At 45.0% G+C, this 17610-nt stretch overlaps 6 protein-coding genes across 9 annotated transcripts; 5 read left to right on the forward strand and 1 right to left on the reverse strand.

The window, feature by feature from the left end:
- Window positions 1–197: 197 nt before the first annotated feature.
- On the forward strand, window positions 198–3073 carry LOC6607924 (G protein pathway suppressor 2). 3 transcript variants are annotated; one of them, XM_002032638.2, is made up of 5 exons: window positions 198–932; window positions 990–1089; window positions 1753–1803; window positions 1896–2380; window positions 2720–3073. In XM_002032638.2, exons 1-5 carry the CDS (start codon window positions 501–503, stop codon window positions 2903–2905), a joined length of 1254 nt encoding a protein of 417 aa, XP_002032674.1. In that variant the 5' UTR covers window positions 198–500; the 3' UTR covers window positions 2906–3073. The 3 variants fall into 3 exon arrangements, with proteins under 3 accessions (XP_002032674.1, XP_032570997.1, XP_032570998.1); XM_032715106.1 differs by having other exon boundaries at window positions 199–932; window positions 2708–3073; XM_032715107.1 differs by lacking the exon at window positions 1753–1803 and having other exon boundaries at window positions 200–932; window positions 2708–3073.
- Window positions 3074–5120: 2047 nt separating this feature from the next.
- LOC6607926 (23 kDa integral membrane protein) lies at window positions 5121–10108 on the forward strand. Of its 2 annotated transcripts, none has more exons than XM_002032640.2 (6): window positions 5121–5227; window positions 6807–6918; window positions 8910–9101; window positions 9165–9326; window positions 9389–9583; window positions 9757–10108. In XM_002032640.2, the coding sequence occupies exons 2-6, from the start codon at window positions 6859–6861 to the stop codon at window positions 9826–9828; spliced, it is 681 nt and encodes a 226-aa protein (XP_002032676.1). In that variant the 5' UTR covers window positions 5121–5227; window positions 6807–6858; the 3' UTR covers window positions 9829–10108. The 2 variants fall into 2 exon arrangements, with proteins under 2 accessions (XP_002032676.1, XP_032570999.1); XM_032715108.1 differs by having other exon boundaries at window positions 5142–5223.
- On the forward strand, window positions 5234–6747 carry LOC6607925. Its single transcript, XM_002032639.2, has 2 exons — window positions 5234–5497; window positions 5563–6747. The coding sequence occupies exon 2, from the start codon at window positions 5570–5572 to the stop codon at window positions 6287–6289; it is 720 nt and encodes a 239-aa protein (XP_002032675.2). The 5' UTR covers window positions 5234–5497; window positions 5563–5569; the 3' UTR covers window positions 6290–6747.
- A 910-nt stretch (window positions 10109–11018) lies between the features above and the next one.
- Window positions 11019–12045, forward strand: LOC6607927 (23 kDa integral membrane protein). The gene is made up of 3 exons (XM_002032641.2): window positions 11019–11361; window positions 11426–11590; window positions 11650–12045. The coding sequence occupies exons 1-3, from the start codon at window positions 11110–11112 to the stop codon at window positions 11899–11901; spliced, it is 669 nt and encodes a 222-aa protein (XP_002032677.1). The 5' UTR covers window positions 11019–11109; the 3' UTR covers window positions 11902–12045.
- A 384-nt stretch (window positions 12046–12429) lies between these two features.
- Window positions 12430–14343, forward strand: LOC6607928 (23 kDa integral membrane protein). Its single transcript, XM_002032642.2, has 3 exons — window positions 12430–12512; window positions 13538–13729; window positions 13795–14343. Exons 1-3 carry the CDS (start codon window positions 12453–12455, stop codon window positions 14239–14241), a joined length of 699 nt encoding a protein of 232 aa, XP_002032678.1. The 5' UTR covers window positions 12430–12452; the 3' UTR covers window positions 14242–14343.
- A 1334-nt stretch (window positions 14344–15677) lies between these two features.
- On the reverse strand, window positions 15678–17448 carry LOC6607929 (23 kDa integral membrane protein). Its single transcript, XM_002032643.2, has 5 exons — window positions 17306–17448; window positions 16476–16667; window positions 16242–16403; window positions 15907–16104; window positions 15678–15849 (listed from the first exon to the last, which is right to left on the reverse strand). The coding sequence occupies exons 1-5, from the start codon at window positions 17372–17374 to the stop codon at window positions 15778–15780; spliced, it is 693 nt and encodes a 230-aa protein (XP_002032679.2). The 5' UTR covers window positions 17375–17448; the 3' UTR covers window positions 15678–15777.
- Between the last annotated feature and the right edge of the window lie 162 nt (window positions 17449–17610).

Consider the following 17610-nt stretch of genomic DNA (forward strand, 5'->3'; position numbering starts at 1 on the left):
AAATGATACCGACCGATAAGTATCGATTAGAGTTGACTATTTGTATTTTATATTAAATTCAAATGTGTGCCAAGTAATATAAAGAATATAAACTTAACAGAAATAATAAATTTTTTTTAAAGTAATTTAGTTCGAAGTAAACCTAAGATTTGCCACCACAATTGGAAAGTAGCTTTTTTCTAGCTAGCTTAGCCCATTATTCATTCGATAGGTGGCAACACTGGTCGGCACATCCCACTCACTCAACAAATTGTTTACCACAAAAAACCTTGCTGAAAGTGAACGAAAATAAAGTGCAGCACGGCGTCGAGCATTTGCAGTGATCCCAAGACGCCCAGCCATTGATTCCCGTAGCGGTGTCCACCTGGATTCCAGCCCACCGCCACCAGCACGCCATTCCATTTGTGGAGCCTCTCGGTCGGATCGGTCGAACAGTCGCGATTGCCCGGTCGTCCACAAACGCTTATAAAATTGGCAAGATAACTAAGCAGAGCACAAAGATGCCGCCAGCATCAGCGGTAAACAACAGCAACGCGGCCGCCCAGGCGGCGAAGGCCGAGCGGGCGGAGAAGCTGCGCGGGGCACTGAAGGGCTTCATCGTGGCGGACCGCCAGCGGCGTCAAGAAGAGTTCGAGGCGCAGTGCGAGGAGCAGCGGCTGCGCCGGGAGCGCGAGGAGGTGGAGCGCCAGAACCAGGTGGCCCTGGACGACACACGCGGCCAGATCACCAGACTGGACGACCAGCTGGCCGACCTGCACAGCCAGAAGCATCAGCTGACCGTCCAACTCAAGAAGGTGCTCAACGAGGACGAAACGCGCAAGAAGCTGGCCAAGGAGAACGAACTGTTCGCCATCCAGCAGGCGGCGGCCAATAGCCCGGTCTTCCTGCCGCCCCTGCGTCTCCAACACCAGCACCATACGCTGATGCAGAAGGTCTGGACTGCGCACTTGGGGGATTCAGGTTCTAATGGTCTTCTTTTTTCCGGGCAGCCCCCGTCCGGCGGACAGCCAGGAAAACGTGGCAGGAGTCCATCGCCGCCGAGTCAGCAGCAGGCTTACTACAAGAGTGCCGCCAGCTACGCCCAGCAGAGTAAGCCAGGAAGAGGTCGACAATGTGGTCCCTGGGCCTCCGATACAGTGAACGCTGCCTCAGGCAGACAGTCCAAAGTCTCATGCACGCAATTTCGGTTGGATTTTATAAACTCGAATATGGGATCTGCTCATAGCTTGATTAGTCATTGAACTGGTTAGCACATATTAGATTTAGATTTGGGTGAGAGATAACGTGATGTCATCATCCGTACATTCTGATTGCCAAGTTCTTTTAAAGCTCATAAGGTTGTAAGTTTTTTTAATTGAACTTTCAATTAGGACAGATTTAAAAAACTTTGCTACAAGCTAAGAAAATGATCAATTTGATGTGAAGAAAGTTTAGTGCTGTTTAAGCTTTGTATCGGGTATTTTAACCAACCCCATTATTTTGAAGGTAATAATAGTATAGAAACATTATATTTAGGGTTCCCTAGGAGTTAATCCGAGTTATAAAATTCAACTGCAAACCGGCATTGGCTAAAGGTGTAATTCAATCGCCGATTGATCTGTTCTGTGGAGCTTTCGCTGTTCTTCTTGATTAACTGCTCGCTAACACTCCGTCCCGTTCATGAGAAATCCATTTCACTGCGCACACTAACCTCTAACAACACAGGCACACAACTTATGTTCATTTCGTTATTTGTTTACGATCGATTCGCAGAACACGATGACTACCGTCGTGCCGCGGACTATGCTAGATTATCATGGAACAGTAAGCACCTCACTTGCAATACCAAGCCCGAGATCCTCCGTCGGAACGATAGCCAGATTCGCCAATTAACCCTCGCTTTTCCTCTCTTCCAGAAACATCGGCGCAGTATCCGGGCACGGGAACGGTCTTCTACCAGACGGTCGCTCCTCCGCCGACGACACAGCACCAGGCAGACGCCCGCTTGCAGTCCATATACAACTACAACCTTCCCTTGCGCCAGGCCTACCACGTGGACCTGCCCAGCGCCACGGTCAGCAAGCCGCCCGACTCGCAGTCGCCCAAGGCATCGTCGCAGTCGCAGCCCAGGCAAGTGCTCCACATCAACCTCGACCAGCCGACCATTTCGCAGGCAGACCTGGTGGCTCAAGCCGGCGGCAGCATCTCGGTGAAGGCCTCCCAGCCGCACGTGACTATGGAGAAGCTGCCGGACCGCTACCACATCGAGGTGAAGCACGACGGCCAGCCGCCGAGCCACGTCCCGCCTCCGCCACACCTGCTGCCGGAGGGCGTCATCTTCAAGCCGCTGCTCAACGAACTCTCTTTGCACAGCAACGTGCTGCAAATAAGCAGCAGCCAGGTGGGTCTCATTCTCAACAACAACGGAGATTTAATTGTGGTTAATTAGCCGTGGCAGTGTCTCAGAATTCACAAGTTAGAACAAACGAGATAGATTAAAAACTTCAAAATAAAAGGTCAAGGATTAGGCTGTGAGAAAATGTTTTTAAAAGTCTCAGCAGCTTGAAAAAGAGCTCTTTTCTATAAAACAAATACATGTTGCAGTTTTTAATTAAGATTCCTTACAAATAGGAAAACGCATTAGAACCAACTTCGCAACTACTGTTTAACATATTTGATATCATTTGGAAGGAAGAACTAAATAATCACTTGACTAACGCCAGACCAGTTTCCTCCACAGAATCCGAAAACAGCGGGAAGCATCACACAGGGCTATGCCCCTGGACGAGGTGGATCCGCCCACGAGCAGCAGATGGCTCGGCAACAGCTGGCGATGCTGCCTGGCCAGCCGGGAGCCCCGTCTGGATCCGGCTCCGCCCAGCCACCTCCTGGTCAGCAGATGCACTACACGCGACGATTGTACTAGCCTCGACTGCGGGCGAACCCCTAACCCCTTTTGTCGCTACGGAACTCGCTAACTGATATACTTACGATTTTAAATGGACATTACAACACTGACTACGCTTCCCAAGTGGAGTCGGATACACGAAATAAAGCACACAACTATGGCGTCCCTATTTTCCAATCGATAATACCATACTGATATTTGATTCTGATCTGATATTTCGTATCAATGGGCTAGTGGTTCTGTGGTTACGATGGTGTATACTATAACTTTGGGGTATCGTAGTTCTGATCACCAACAGCAAAATTGGTGAAATTCGAAAGAGTTCTTGAAATTATCATTTATACATGTGTGCATATATAGAAATTATTTGCTAAAGTAACAGTATGAAAACGGATTAATTGAACCACTTTTATGACGAAGTTCTTTGTATTAATATCTCAATACTGTAGGTCTGAGAAAAATAATAATTTTTGTTTGTCCAGCTGCAAGTTGAGTAAACTAACAGAAAAACATATTTCAATAATGTGCGAAAGGAATTTTGACTGAAAACGCTTAAATGCAAACTTTATTGATTTCCCCACTTCTTTGTTTGAGATTGATTTCACTGTAGTTTTACTTTCTGTGTACATGCTAATTTGATACCCCGCACCCATGGGAAGCAGTTGAGGTTTTTCCGGGGCACTAGTGCATTTTCGAAATTGCTCGAGTGTGACGCATGCCGATCTCAATCTCAGCCACGGGCTTTTCCTCGCCAGCGAGTGTCCTCCCCTTGGGAGGCAATCTCACTTAAGTCATTCATTTGACGCTAATTCGACATTTACAGAAAGTATTTGCTCGAGGAAGCTAACCAGAAGTGCAAGCAAATGATTCATAATTGATTCTATTTTGACAATAATTGGGAAGACAGCACTGCAGAAAAAAATATATCAAATTCCAAATAATATGAATATTAGTAATTTAAATATTTCAAATTCTGTATATTCTTAGAATGTCTTGATGTGTTTCTACTTATAATCATATATGTATGGCTTTTCCATTTGGGAAAATCAGTATGAGTTATATTTTATTCCAAAGAATTCGTGCTGCATTCCAAATTACTGAAAAAGAAATAGAGCTGCAAGTATCTTGATTTGTTCGTGCGAATTATTACATTGCTTTAATATATTAGTCTTAAGTAAATGTGGGAAACCATAAAGACGATCTTGAGCGCGGGTATCTATTAGATACATTCAATTTTCCATCTTTAGGGGCAGTGACTCATCCCAGTACGAGTTCCATTCAGATAGTGCGATTCCGATCGATGCAGATACGAATTTATTCTTCTCTTTGTGTGCCGGGCGTTGTGGAAATACATTTGAATACGGAACAACGTGAGGTTAATTGTTCGGAGCACACTTGTTAATTAGGAATGTCAGCGGGCGCGACAGTTGGCGCTCCCCTGCCCTACCCCCTTCCCAACCAACCGAAATCCGAAAATAATGCTTCCAAGCCACGTTTTCATTGGATTACGTAAGCTGTAAACCAGTTTATGATGTTGTTGTTGTTGTTGCCAGTGTGTGTCAAGGAAAAGCTAAACACAATTACAACGCCCTTCTGTCTGGTAATTAAAAACGGAAGCCATGCCCGAAGCCATAGTAGGCTGGCCAACCAAGAACTGCACATCGGCCCAAACTGGTTGGCTTTGGCTTTAGGCCACTTTCGAGGAAAATCCGCCCACGACGAGCCGAGGCGAAAACCGCAGAATACGTTCGCCAGCGGAAATCGCATCGAAAGTTTTGCGGTTTCGAGCCATTTACCATTAACTCGAAATTCTAGAATATCAATTCATGTGGGATTTTCCTTGTGTATCTCAAACAAACTTTTCCTACAATTTCCTGTTTTTATCTTATAAAAACTTTTCGAGGTGTAAACAAAATTATAATTTCCATATATCTTCAACGTGAGGTTTTTTCTCGCTTTTCCAGGCGAATCTCTGTTTCTCACTTTCCTATTAAAACACAAACTCCAACCGCAGCGAATTTGCATAGATAAAACATTTATTAGTAGTAAAAGTTAAACAAATATGTACGTAATTCCCGAAACATTTCAAATTTGCATAAATAAACAAACGCGATTGGTAACAGAGAGCGGAAAAACAAGTTACAGTAATTACCGTTGCGAATTATGCTTGTGTGTGTGTGTGTGTGCGACGCAACAGGTTGAGGCTGCTTGGCGCAGCTTTTGACCGATCAGTTCGTTTCAGTTAGCATTGTCAACTGTTCACGAACGGTTCGAAAAAGCGGAGCGCGCGTAAAATCATTTAAAAACTCATTCAAAAGGCGGAAAACTCAAGTTGTGTGTGTGAGTTTTGTTTTCAAACTCCGTGTGTTTGTGTGTGTGAGAGAGGGCGAGAGCGACAGTGGCGTAGCAGGCAGTGTTGTAAGGTGCCGAAAGAGCGATCCCGACCGGCACACTAGTTGTCCCGCTCGCACTCCAGTGAGGCAAAAGTCAAAGTCTGTTCAGTAGCAAAACAGAATTGCAGCCAAGAAAAGCGGAATCAGCGACGAAATTAGCCATTAGCAGGGTTTTACATATAGATTAGGCCAGCGAAGCGACATAACGCCCCAAGTGGTAAAGTGAGACCCGCCAGTGGCGGCGCCCAACCCGAAAAAGCCTAACCAGCGACCACTTTCCAGTTATCCAATGGAGGCGGCCAAGGATCTTGCGGTGGCCAAGTACCAGGACTTATGTAACTTCCTGGAGCGGGATACGCGCGGCAGCGAGCTGGTCATCTACGGCACCTCGGCCATCATGCTGGCCGTGGCCTATGCCAAGCGAAAGCCGGCCTACCTGGTGCGCCAGTTCAAGCAGCCCTCGCACATCCCGGAGCGCCTGATCAGCGAGCGCGTCATGCACACGGGCATGATCGCCGGGGTAAAGCAGCAGGAGCAGGACACCCTGCTGATGATCCAGCACCGGCCGCTGCTTCCGATCTTCACCAGCCGCAAACGCCTGCTGCCCGTCAAGTTGCCGGGCGTGCGCGTCAATGCCAACGGCTACTCCTGGCTGCAGCAGTGCCTCATTGGCCGCGAGGCCACCTTCCTGCCCCTTAAGTCCGCCAAGGGACAGGACTTTGTCGTCTGCCAGCTGTGCCTGGTGCATCCGCCGCGGGGCAACCGCCTGCTGGACGTCTCGGAGACCCTGCTCAAGCTCCGTTTCGCCCGTTTCGTGCAGGATGCCGCCGCCGCGGTTAAGAAGAACGGGAAGTACTACCAGCATCTGAAGAAGGTGGAGCAGACCACCGTGGAGAAGGAGGCCTGGCTCTCCTGGGCCGCCGGCTATCCCTACATCTGGCGCCGCTACAACGAACTGAGGCAGCGCTGGTTGCCCAAGGAGAAGCTGCTGCCGGAGCTAGTGCGCTGATTGCGATCTCCCCGTTCCTGCCACAAACCTATTTACAGGGCTAGCTAGCTCGCCACCATTAACTTAGTTCCATGGCCAGCTACTCTATTTTCATTATGCCTGTTTACTAGCTTGTGCATTTGTACCTTAGTGTTGCCTGCTATTTATTGTTCAACGATTGGCAAATACCATCTGCGATATAAGACAGCATTTGTTTACAAAACCTCCAGCGCAAGTACACAAGTCAGTCTCAAAAGCTTATTAGTAAAGGGAACAGCTAGCGACTTGCCCAACGACTTTCGATGCCCAGGCGGTACGTGATCGTGTGCTAATTTACACACCCAGTAGAGCGAAGAACGTCAGCATTTTTTAAATATTCAAATAAGCGAAATGTTTTTACCACGGATGACATCAGTGCGTGTGCCTGTGTGTGTACGTGTGCGTGTTTCCCAAATAAAATGCCGAAATACCTAACTTTTCACGCTTGTATCTGAATTTCTTAATTCCATTCCATTCTTTTCGTCTCCCGAACGATCAGTTGCAGTTCTTCATCCACCTCCACCAGCAATCTGTGGCAAAACTCGGGCAAAATGAGCTGCGGAATCTCCATGGTTAAATATATCCTATTTATATTTAATTTGCTCTGTTCGGTGAGTAGCGTACATTCGTCTAGATTCAACATTACATAATTTCCAGCGCTAGCAGCCAAGCTTAGATCGACTTCTCAGCGTTTTAGGCTCGCAGTGATATAACATTGGTGCGGAATAAACTGGTTTTCCTAAAATTGGTGTTTTCAGTATTGGCTGAGAAAGTCGAGGCCCACAAAACTGGTCAGCAGGAGATAGCACTCGTTGAATGCATTTTCGTATTTTTGTGTCCTTAAGGTCGGCTAAACATATTTACATTTCATGAAATTAAACATATCTCAAACAATGTTCATTAAGGATCCTAAAGGTAGGATCATTTATAGCATTTATGGAGTCTCTTTTCCCATCAGCACTACCACTTTCCGGTTACGAAACGCACTGTAAGTTCAAAGTGGGGGGCAGAGCTTGAGATCATCATCAGTATTCCCAAATCCAGTTATTAAAATTGGGCTACGTTTGTGACGTAGCGGTACCCGAAAAATTCTGTATAAATTTGTGTATACTACGTACTCTTTTGTTTACTTTGGAGTCCCAAAACGAGTTTCTGTTGCTTCGGTCCCCACAACCGAACCCCACAAACATGCATCCCATTAGTCGGAGTCAGTCCGAGGTTAACTGGTTCCAAACGGCAACCAAACAATCGTTGAAACGCCAGCAACGGTGGCATTTTGATATGGTTTTGCAACTTCTAACTCACTGCCCCAAAGTCACTGCACCGCCAGGTGGAACTGTACTTCGTCCAACCAGTTTGGCGCTGGTGCCCTGACTTGCTGCAGCTGGGAAATCCGACTGCGTCGGAGGCACAGCGCATTATTCGCGTCACGCAAACATGGATGTCATTCACTACGGGCGGAAAAACATGAGCACACGGCGCGAATTCGTCAGTCGTGGGCAGTAAACGAATAAGGAAAATTTACCAAAGAAAACCCTTTTTGTTGATGGGGAAATCGGTCAACGAGATGGATGGGATGACCTATCTATTTGAAATAGGTCATTTGATTGCTCCGCAGTTCTCAAACCTTTTTGACATTTTAAAGTGGCTGAAATTAACTTGAGAACCAACATGGAAACATACAAATATTTGTTCTGTGTGGAAAGTTGTGTAATGGCTCAGGAGGGGAGGGGGTCTCACCCAAAAATAGTTGACTTAATTAAATGTGAACTTGCTCCCATTGTGAGACGGCGAGCCAAAACTCGGAAACAACGAAATTTCATCTACACACGCACATGGTGGAATGGAAACCCGGGGGTCGATGGCGGTACACTTGAACTCAATTTTCCGAGGGAGGGGTGGGGGTGTGTTCCGAGCGATCTTGAAATGCCAGACGAGTGCGAGTGGGTGGGCTGGTCATTATTGTAATTGGACCAGTGTCGAAATATCGCTCTCTCTGATCGGATGCGATGCTAACTAATCTGATCCCATGAACCGCTGAGCTCGGCGGCTGAGTCATGCTGCAGTTTGGCGCAATCCTACGAATTTATGAACTGTAGTTTGACATGAGGAGCATCTAATCTAGTGACTACGTCAACCGATAAAATCAAAGGCAGAGTAAATATGTTTTTGATAGTTATCGCTTTTATGCATAATCTTAATTAACGCAGCGAATCGGATTGATAAAAGATAAGCCTTTGATAGCCATGCAAATAGCCAATCGGAAACTCGGTAATCGAAAATCGCCGAAGAACTGGACAAAAATAGAACGTAGTTCTAGTTTCTCGCAGTGCATATTATTTATCTAACAACAGACATGAGCTTTTAACGCCTAAAAGCTTTTTAACGAAACAAAAAAGCTTATGATATCCCAATAAGCATTTATTTGAATGAATATTCTTTAGGCGATTTGGTATCGCAAGTCTGGTAGAAACAAGAAATTCGATACTAAAAATCATTTGATCAAATTAAATCATAAATAACTTAGAACTATATTAGTTTAGTTAGACTAGACTACCCTGGTTGCCGTAGGATTAATAAACTGAACATTTCCCTTCCTCAGATATGCGGCATCTTGCTAATCGTATTCGGAGCTCTGCTGATCAGCAAAGTTCACAGCATCGATGACTTCGCGGAGGCCCTGCGCACGCAGCAGGTGCCCTTGACGATGATCATCCTGGGCGCCATCATCCTGCTGATTTCCTGGTTCGGCTGCTGCGGAGCCATTCGGGAGTCCTACTGCATGTCCATGACGGTAGCGTACTGACCCTGCATCTTGCCATTCATCTTGCAATTCAAAATGTATTCTTTGTGGCAGTACTCGATCTTGCTGTTCGTCCTGATGATCGGCCAACTGGCTTTGGTGATCTACATGTGGGTGCAGAAGGACAAGTACCTGGAGATCATGGGCGACGTGGTCGAGAAGGCCTGGGACAATCGCACCCGTCGTTCCGACTACATGGACGCGATTCAGATCAGCGTAAGTATTTAGGGATTTCCAAGGACATCTGACACACCTTCAACCGACTTTCTGCCCCCCAGATGAAGTGCTGCGGACGCAGTGGCTACACCGACTACGCCTTCCAGGGCAAGTTCCCTCCCTCCTGCTGCAGCGACACCAACAACTGCCGCCGGGAGACCGTCTACCAGCGGGGATGCAAGGGCACCTTCGTCGAGTTCTGGGACAGGAACAGCGACATCATCAAGTATGCCGGTCTGGTCATCGCCGCCATCGAAGTAAGTCTTTGTCCAGAGCAACGCAATCGAACGCAATCATCGAAGCTAGGTGCTTCCCCATGTGAATTTCGAAAAAATATGATGGATGGAACCAAGTTACCTACCTTCCATTGCGATTTCCTCGGGATTTTACACCTATATCTTCTTATATACCACACCCTTTTTGCTTTCAGTTCGTGGGATTCGTTTTCGCCTGTTGCTTGGCGAACAGCATTCGGAACTATAGACGCCGTGCGGAATATTAATCGACAAAGGACTAAGGCCTTTCACTAATTTTAACTGAAACCGAAAGTACGAATTATGTTGCCCAATTTTACGAATATTTACCTGATACACATGGCCATTAAAATTCGCATAATCTCAAGCGTAAGCAGCAAATGCAGCAAATCCAATGACGAATGCGAAACGATCCCTTTTGTAAGATCGTTTGTTCAAAGTTACACTGAATGTGCTAATATGTACAAAAATAATTTATACTCCTGGAGATTGCAATAAACGGAGAAATTTATTTACAATTCACGAAAATTCAGTCTGTGTCCTAATGGCAAAACGGTCTACTTTCGATAGTCGGAAAGTGGCACTTTCATATGGCAATAATTTGCTTACATTGCTTGCAATTCGATTTAAGCCCTGAAGCACCTATTTTTCTAAATTGCCACGGGAGGATTTGAGCCATTTGCGATAACGTTTTAATCTGCGAACTAATAAGTATAAATAGAGCTGGCCCAAACCAACAAGTACACCTTGATTGCAGATCATTATCAATCATTGACATATTTCCGTAGAACTAACCTATCAGAAGACTATATTTAGTCGGTTAGCTTTTTAGGGCTTAGACGAAATCTTATCTCCAATGAGCTATTTTATCTATGAAGGGAACATAGCCGTTTTTGAATGTCAACGGGGAATTATTCCACCGCGGAAACCCCAATAGTTGTCCAAATCTAAATCAGGTTGTTGGAGTTAGGCTGGGAGTGCACTCTCTAAAAGGTTTATTGCTCGATTGATAGTACGTAAATCTATGCGATAAGATAGGGGACTCACGGGGAAACGGACTCCGAGCAACGTAATTTGTGAGTCAGCGTGCACGGTGAACTCTTGATTGTTGATAAGGCAAGGTGTGGAGGGTGTGAATGATTCATCTTGTGAAGGATCTAACGCCTCCAAGATGGAATCGCACGAGGGCTAGATAAAATTCCGCCCCCAGCAGTTTGCACCTACCGTTCATCGAATGAGTCAGTGTGCCAAGGACGTAATTTCCCGGGTTCGGACCACCTCCACGATCTGGTATCTCGTGGGTGCAAAGCGAACCACCAAGTACAAGTATTTGGGCATCGGAGCTTCCAGCACAAGTACATGCGGAATTTTATGGCCGAGATAAGAGCGCAGCCGATAAGATGAGGACTCCGAGTAAGCTTTAATAGCCGGGTTCTGTCAGAAGGCCCATTCAGTTAGACGAACATCGTCGCATCGAACGAACGGATTATCCAGCTAGCCAACGAGAAACCCGAACAGAACCCAGCACCATGAACTGTCTATCCGCGATCTTCAAGTACATGCTGTACTTGCTCAACCTGGTGTTCGTGGCCGGTGGCATCCTGCTCATCGTGGTGGGCTCCATCATGCTCTCTACGATGGGCAACTTCACGGCCTTCGACGGAGGCGTTAACACCCAGACCATCCCGATCTGCATTATCGTCATCGGATGTGTCACCTTCGTGGTGGCCTTCTTCGGATGCTGCGGCACCATTCGCGAGAACGCCTGCTGCACCACCATCGTAAGCACTCGGAAACCACCCACTGACCCAAATGGGAAGCTAACTGACTTACCATTCCTTCCAGTACGCCATCTGCATGCTGATTCTGTTCGGCCTGCAACTGGCGCTCTCCATCTGGATCTTCGCGGCCAACGACAAGTTCCTGTCCAGCATGGGCAAGGCAGTGGACAAGGCGTGGGATGAGAACAATGCCGCACAGGGATACCCCATGGATGCCCTCCAGTTGGCCGTAAGTTCCCCGAAATTCATTGGTTTGCTCCGGATATTTACGTGTCTATTTCATTGCAGTTCACTTGCTGTGGCAACACGGGTTACGAACAGTATGAAACCGTGCCCAGCTCCTGCTGCGGCTACAAGGATCGCAACAAGGTGTGCGAGGCGGCTATCTACAGCCAGCGACCTGGCTGCCGGCAGGAGTTCGTCGACTTCTGGGCCTCCAATACGGACCTGATTCGGTGGAGCAGTCTGATCATCGCCCTCTTCGAGCTGGGCATCTTCATCATGTCCTGCTGTCTGGCCAGCGCGATGAGGAAGCGCTAGAGTCGAAGCCCGACACCATCCCTAGCCGTAGATCAGTTCCTAGCATAAATCCAGCACACGAATTCCTCCCTCACTCATTCACTCACCGTAAAAAAACCGGAATAGGTTAAGCCCAATGAAATATTATTGCTTATTCGCTGTCTACCTCTGGCTGCCGTCTATCTAATCAGGACAGGTTGATGTTTTTCCAAAAAGTACGTCCTTATCGGCCCGTACGCCCAGTGCCGCGTTTCCGAGATCGAATGCCCTCGGTAGTGGTGAATCAGCTCCATATGGCAATGGCTATCGATCTCCGCCCGCCGCCCATGGCCCATTATCTATTTTTCGTTTCGGCCATGATTATGATAACAGGCACTCGCGTATCTTTCCTCCGATAGCGTCCGTGTCTGTTGGCCAATTTAAAAACAGTAGCCCATCTGGAGGACCAGTCCAATCGAACGACAGTAAACGACGCGAGTGCGCGATAAAATCAGAGTCAACAACTCCTTTGGATAAAACAATTGTGTTTATTTCATTCTACTGAATACAGGAGCAAACCACATACTTTCAAAATGGGTTGTCTATCGGGAATAGTCAACTTTATTTTATATATTGTCAATATCGTGTTTTTGGTAAGTGCTTGGCGGTTAATAGTGTAATGAGCCGTGTACCAATAGACCAAAAACTACTGGGTGCAAATCCCAAATAAGTTACAATTAAAATGAATTTCCAATAATGTCCATTAATTATGTAAATGTATTTATCAAACAGTACCTGTTTATTTATTTGAATTTCTTTCAATAATATCTCGACCTATGTTCTGGAAAATAATATATAGCATTTAAAACCTTCTAGCTGACTTCTTTCATTCAACAATAAAGTCATATGCAAAACAATGTATATGCAACAAATATCGAACTCTATTCTGCATAATTTAAAACAAGTGAATAAAGTGAATAATCCATAAATTACGCATCGGTCGCTTCTTTCGATTGGCTTTGAGTCACAAGATTTAGCACTATTATTCATAGAAATGTGCTGGCATAGATAATAATATCTATCTGTAATGCAAGTGGACATATGTACACGAATTTTATCAGTTGATTGGCATTATCAGTGTTTTGTAATATAAGTAATGAGTTCAAAATGAGCTTCAAAGGGGGCACACATGCACACAAGTTCATATTTTAGCAATGCTAAGTTGGAGTAAATAAAAGATGATTTGGATAAATAAACTAAGGAAGTACCACAATCCATAATTAAATAATCATTTATTATTTATCTAACTAAATATGTAGTTACTCTCATTATTTACGCAGTTAAAAGATACATTTTTCAACCTAAGAATTACCAGAAAAGGCTGATTAAAGTTTGTTTTTTATCAGCTTAGTTATAACTAGTCATATCCGTCTGATTGTGAATTTCATAAATTAGCATAAATGTATATGACTTGATTATTTAATCACTATGTCACATTAATGAATTAAATGAAGATCTTGGTCACCGACATCCTTGTCCAGCTTGTGGACAAGTTTTCAGGACATATTCTCGGATACTTATAATACCATTAAACATTTATTATAATGTAGAATGCTTATGACCACAGAACTGTCAGGCAACCAGAGATGGCTCCTAGTAATCATCCGAACACTTCCAGATCGTCGGCATCCTCCTGATCGTGCTGGGATCGATCATGCTGTCCGATCTGAGCCACTTCGATGCCGCGGGCAGTGGGACGGACACGAACACCATCCCCATCTGCGTCACCGTTCTGGGAGGCCTCATCTTCGTGGTGTCCTTCTTCGGGTGCTACGGCATTTTCCGGCAGAGTGCCTGCATGACCGGAGCGGTAAGTTTGCTTGAAGATCATATATATCCCAAGGAATTCAATCTAATTGGAGTGGAATCTTGCAGTACACCAGCATGGTTTTCGTGCTCTTCATTCTGCAACTGGTGCTCACGTGCTGGGTCTTCGTGAACCGATCTGCCTTCCTGGGCGACATGACCAATCTGGTTAACTTGCTCTGGGACTCCCATGACTACACTGCCATGGGCGTGCTGGAGGAAACCTTCGGCTGCTGCGGCGATACCGGCTATACCAACTACAACTACATCGGCCTTTCGGTTCCCGGAACCTGCTGCGGCTACCTGGACCGCCAGGCCACCTGCAGTACCCCCGCGGTCTACCAGTCGAGGCCCGGTTGCAGCGCCAAGTTCGAGGAGTTCTGGAACGACAACATGGACATCATCCGCTGGTCCGGCCTGGGCCTCTGCATCTTCGACCTGGTCGTCTTCCTCATCGCCGGCGCCCTGACCAACTGCATGCGCAAACAGAACGCAGGTCGCCAGGTGTACGCATAGACTTGGGAGGAACAAGCCAAAGGATCTATGTCTACTTACGTTACCATATAATAAACTGTTTTTCGAGCCGTGCCAATATTAATATATACCGCTACAACTTAAGGCCAAATGGGGTATTTCGGCATTACAATGTTCCTACCTGGCTTAAAAACTCTAAAGAATTTGCAGAAATTGAGGCATACACTTAGGCGTTTTTTTATTTCCATAAGTTTGAAAATTTTGGAGAATTTCTGTTATGTAAAGCATATGTTAAGTGAACATATGTTAAGATGACAATAACATTGGAAGGAATTTGATAACATTAAATTTCCCTTATTAACATTTGCGACATTTCCCAAGAATTCCAATTACTCCCACTGCGTATTTTTAAAATTTTTTTTTCCAATTTATCATGTGACATTCTCAACTTTCAAAGGGAAATTTCAGTTTTTAATAGAGTTTGCACAAATAGCTTGTTTAGTGAGAGATAGCTCCTGTTGTACATGGCCTTTTTAGGTAGCAATTTTTCCCTACTACTAATAATTTCATAGAGAATTAACCAATCCAAGAAAAATTCAATTAATATTTTGAAACTTTAATTGATTAACGTAAAATTAGCGTTATTTCGCTTAACTCCCAGTAGCTATATTTAGAAAAATATAGATTAATAATAGCTTTGTAACACTGGCTAAATCAATGACCAATTATAAGAGAGTCTAGAGTGTAGGGTTGAGCTTATAATTGATTTATTCAACTGATATTCACACAGGTTTAATATGCATATTACTGTACTTACGCTGGCTATTAAATATGTTTGAAAAAGTCGGGAATAGCGTTCTAAAAAGATGAAATGCATTCACCAAATATTTTTGACTTTCGACTGGAAGACGAAGAAGATTTTTTTAAACACTACGCATTGAGCATTTAATAGATAAAGTGTTTAAAACAAAACTGACATTGACATGTAGAAGTTTTGCTTATTAACAAAATCCTCGCATTCAAAAGAGAAGACAAATGTTATAATTATTGCTTTACATTAATATAGAATGTAAAGAATATATTTTAAAAATATTTGTCTTTTCAAAGATATAAAGTATATATTACTTTACCATTTCTTAATTAGTCCACATAGTGGGAAGCACTTGTTTCTTAGAGTTATTGAAGAAACTTTTTTTTCCCCAAAATTCACCTCAAACTACAAAACCGGGATATGATGTGTACTTACTCCATGATTCTAGATACTAATGCTAACAAGGGCGTTGTGATCTACAAATGTGACCGCTAGGTGGCGCTTGTATGCTATTGAAAATGAAGTTCCCTTGCCGTTTTCATATCTCGATCTCTCTTGCACTCTCATTGGCTTACTAAGGAGTATCTATTAGTCGAGGTATTCCATTTCCTTATTTACCTTATCGGGAAATGCCCTTGTTAGGATCATAAACTATCAAATGTCGCAATTATATAGAGTAAGCATGCGAAGCACTTTGTTTTATTTATTCATATTGACTTTATGACGTTAAAATGGGTTGGGAGATAATCCTAATGGCGCTTCATCGTTTAGTAGTTCTGGCGTCTCTGAGAGTTGCGGGTCTGATTGGCCAGGCAGCAGGCGAAAATGAAGGCCACAAGCTGAAAGAAGTACCAGTCAGTTTGTCGAATTCGCAGAACATCCTATTCAATCCTCACCTCGACAGCAGTCACACCCAGGCCAGCGTACTTGATGATGCTCACGTTGGTGTCCCAGAAGGAATCGACGGCTCTCAGGCAACTGGATCGCGACATGACTTGGGCTAGTCCGCAGGTTCCATTGGAGGGCGAGTCGCAGCAGGAGGCGGGATACGTAATGCCGTAATCAGAGAAGCCGTTCAAGCCGCAGCACTTGAACTGGAATCAGAGCATATTTTCGGTTAAGCTATCTTTATGAATGTGGAACAACACAGTAGGTAGACAATCTTCATTGAATATCACTTAAATAACAAAAAGAATCCACAATGTAATGCTTGAGGGGCAGCAGAACTCACCGATCGCTGCAGTGTGTCCATGAGCAGGGCATCGGTCTTGCGTTGATCCCAGATGGTCTGGACGATCTTCTCCAGGGATTGCTGTATCTGCACATGGTCCACCCACACGTAGATAATGAGGGCCAGCTGACTGACCAGCAGCACCAGCATGACCACAGAGTACTGAAAGCATAGAGGGACAGAGGGATAGATTCAATTGTTGCACCTAGCAGGGCGTGCATCGTGGTCACCTACCGAAGTCAGAGCACAGGCATTCTCGCGAATGGCGCCGCAGCATCCCATGAAGGCCACCAGGAAGACGACGCAGCCAAGGACCAGGATGATGATGGCCACGCTGTTGGCCGTGAAGGTCTCGCCGACGCCCGAGAAGTCCTTTATGGTGGACACCATGATGGAGCCGAAGGTGATAAGCAAAATGCCGCATATCTAAGGTGGAAAGACGAAGAGTGTGCTAGTTAGTCAGTGGTTTCGGCACCACTCATGGTGGGTGGTGAATCAGGCCTATTGGATAACAGTCACCCCGCCCAAGCTCCAAGTTACTGTGTTCTGAGTGTCATACATTTGGCTTGTGTTCAAATTAGAGCGGATTGATAATCCATTATGTAAGAACCCAATCCTAACTAGCATTTGCTTCACTGCGATTTGCGATCGACTCATTGCTTGCGTCGCTGGGAGGCTGTAAACAATTTCATCACGAATACTATGTGGTCCACAGATCTTTGAGAGGTGTGGTTCCGAAAATTGACTACGAACGTATGGTATTACTCATGCCCTTATCTTTCCGAGTACAATGTGTTTTCCGACAACTGTGTTTCGGCTCATTAGCCGTAATTACGTTCGGCATTGGCATGCAATGATTTATTTAAAGATTGCCAGGTTTCTTACCACTTCTAACCACTTTTCCCAGTATTTTTCGATAAGATAACTTTTGAAATGAGTATCCATGGCTCTTCGGACGGAATCTTGAGCTTCGAGAGTTTATTTGTCATTTTTTGCCAGATAAGATACCAGCCACTTTTTCACTATTGCTGATCTTTGTATCTCTTGAGGACGTAGAGTCTTACCACAAACAGTATGTTGAATATGAACAGCACATATTTCACAAAGACGCCGCCGCAATCCATTGCTGACATGTATTTTATTTCACTTTTTTTCGATTTAAGAGCAAGTCGTTCGATGTGATTTCGTTCGTGGTCCGCTTGATACTGAAAAAGTCTGATATATAGCAATATTTTTTTGAGCGCATTTCCTATCGCTAAAAGCTCTGCTAGACTTAAGCGGCGATAAGAAAAGCGTTGCTGCAATGGAAACGATTTCCCCAAAAGTACCTAGGTACCAAATGGCCGGTTTCGTGGTACATTCGTACAGG

The sequence above is a fragment of the Drosophila sechellia genome, chromosome 2R (genome assembly GCF_004382195.2).
Source record: "Drosophila sechellia strain sech25 chromosome 2R, ASM438219v1, whole genome shotgun sequence".
Classification (NCBI taxonomy): domain Eukaryota; kingdom Metazoa; phylum Arthropoda; class Insecta; order Diptera; family Drosophilidae; genus Drosophila; species Drosophila sechellia.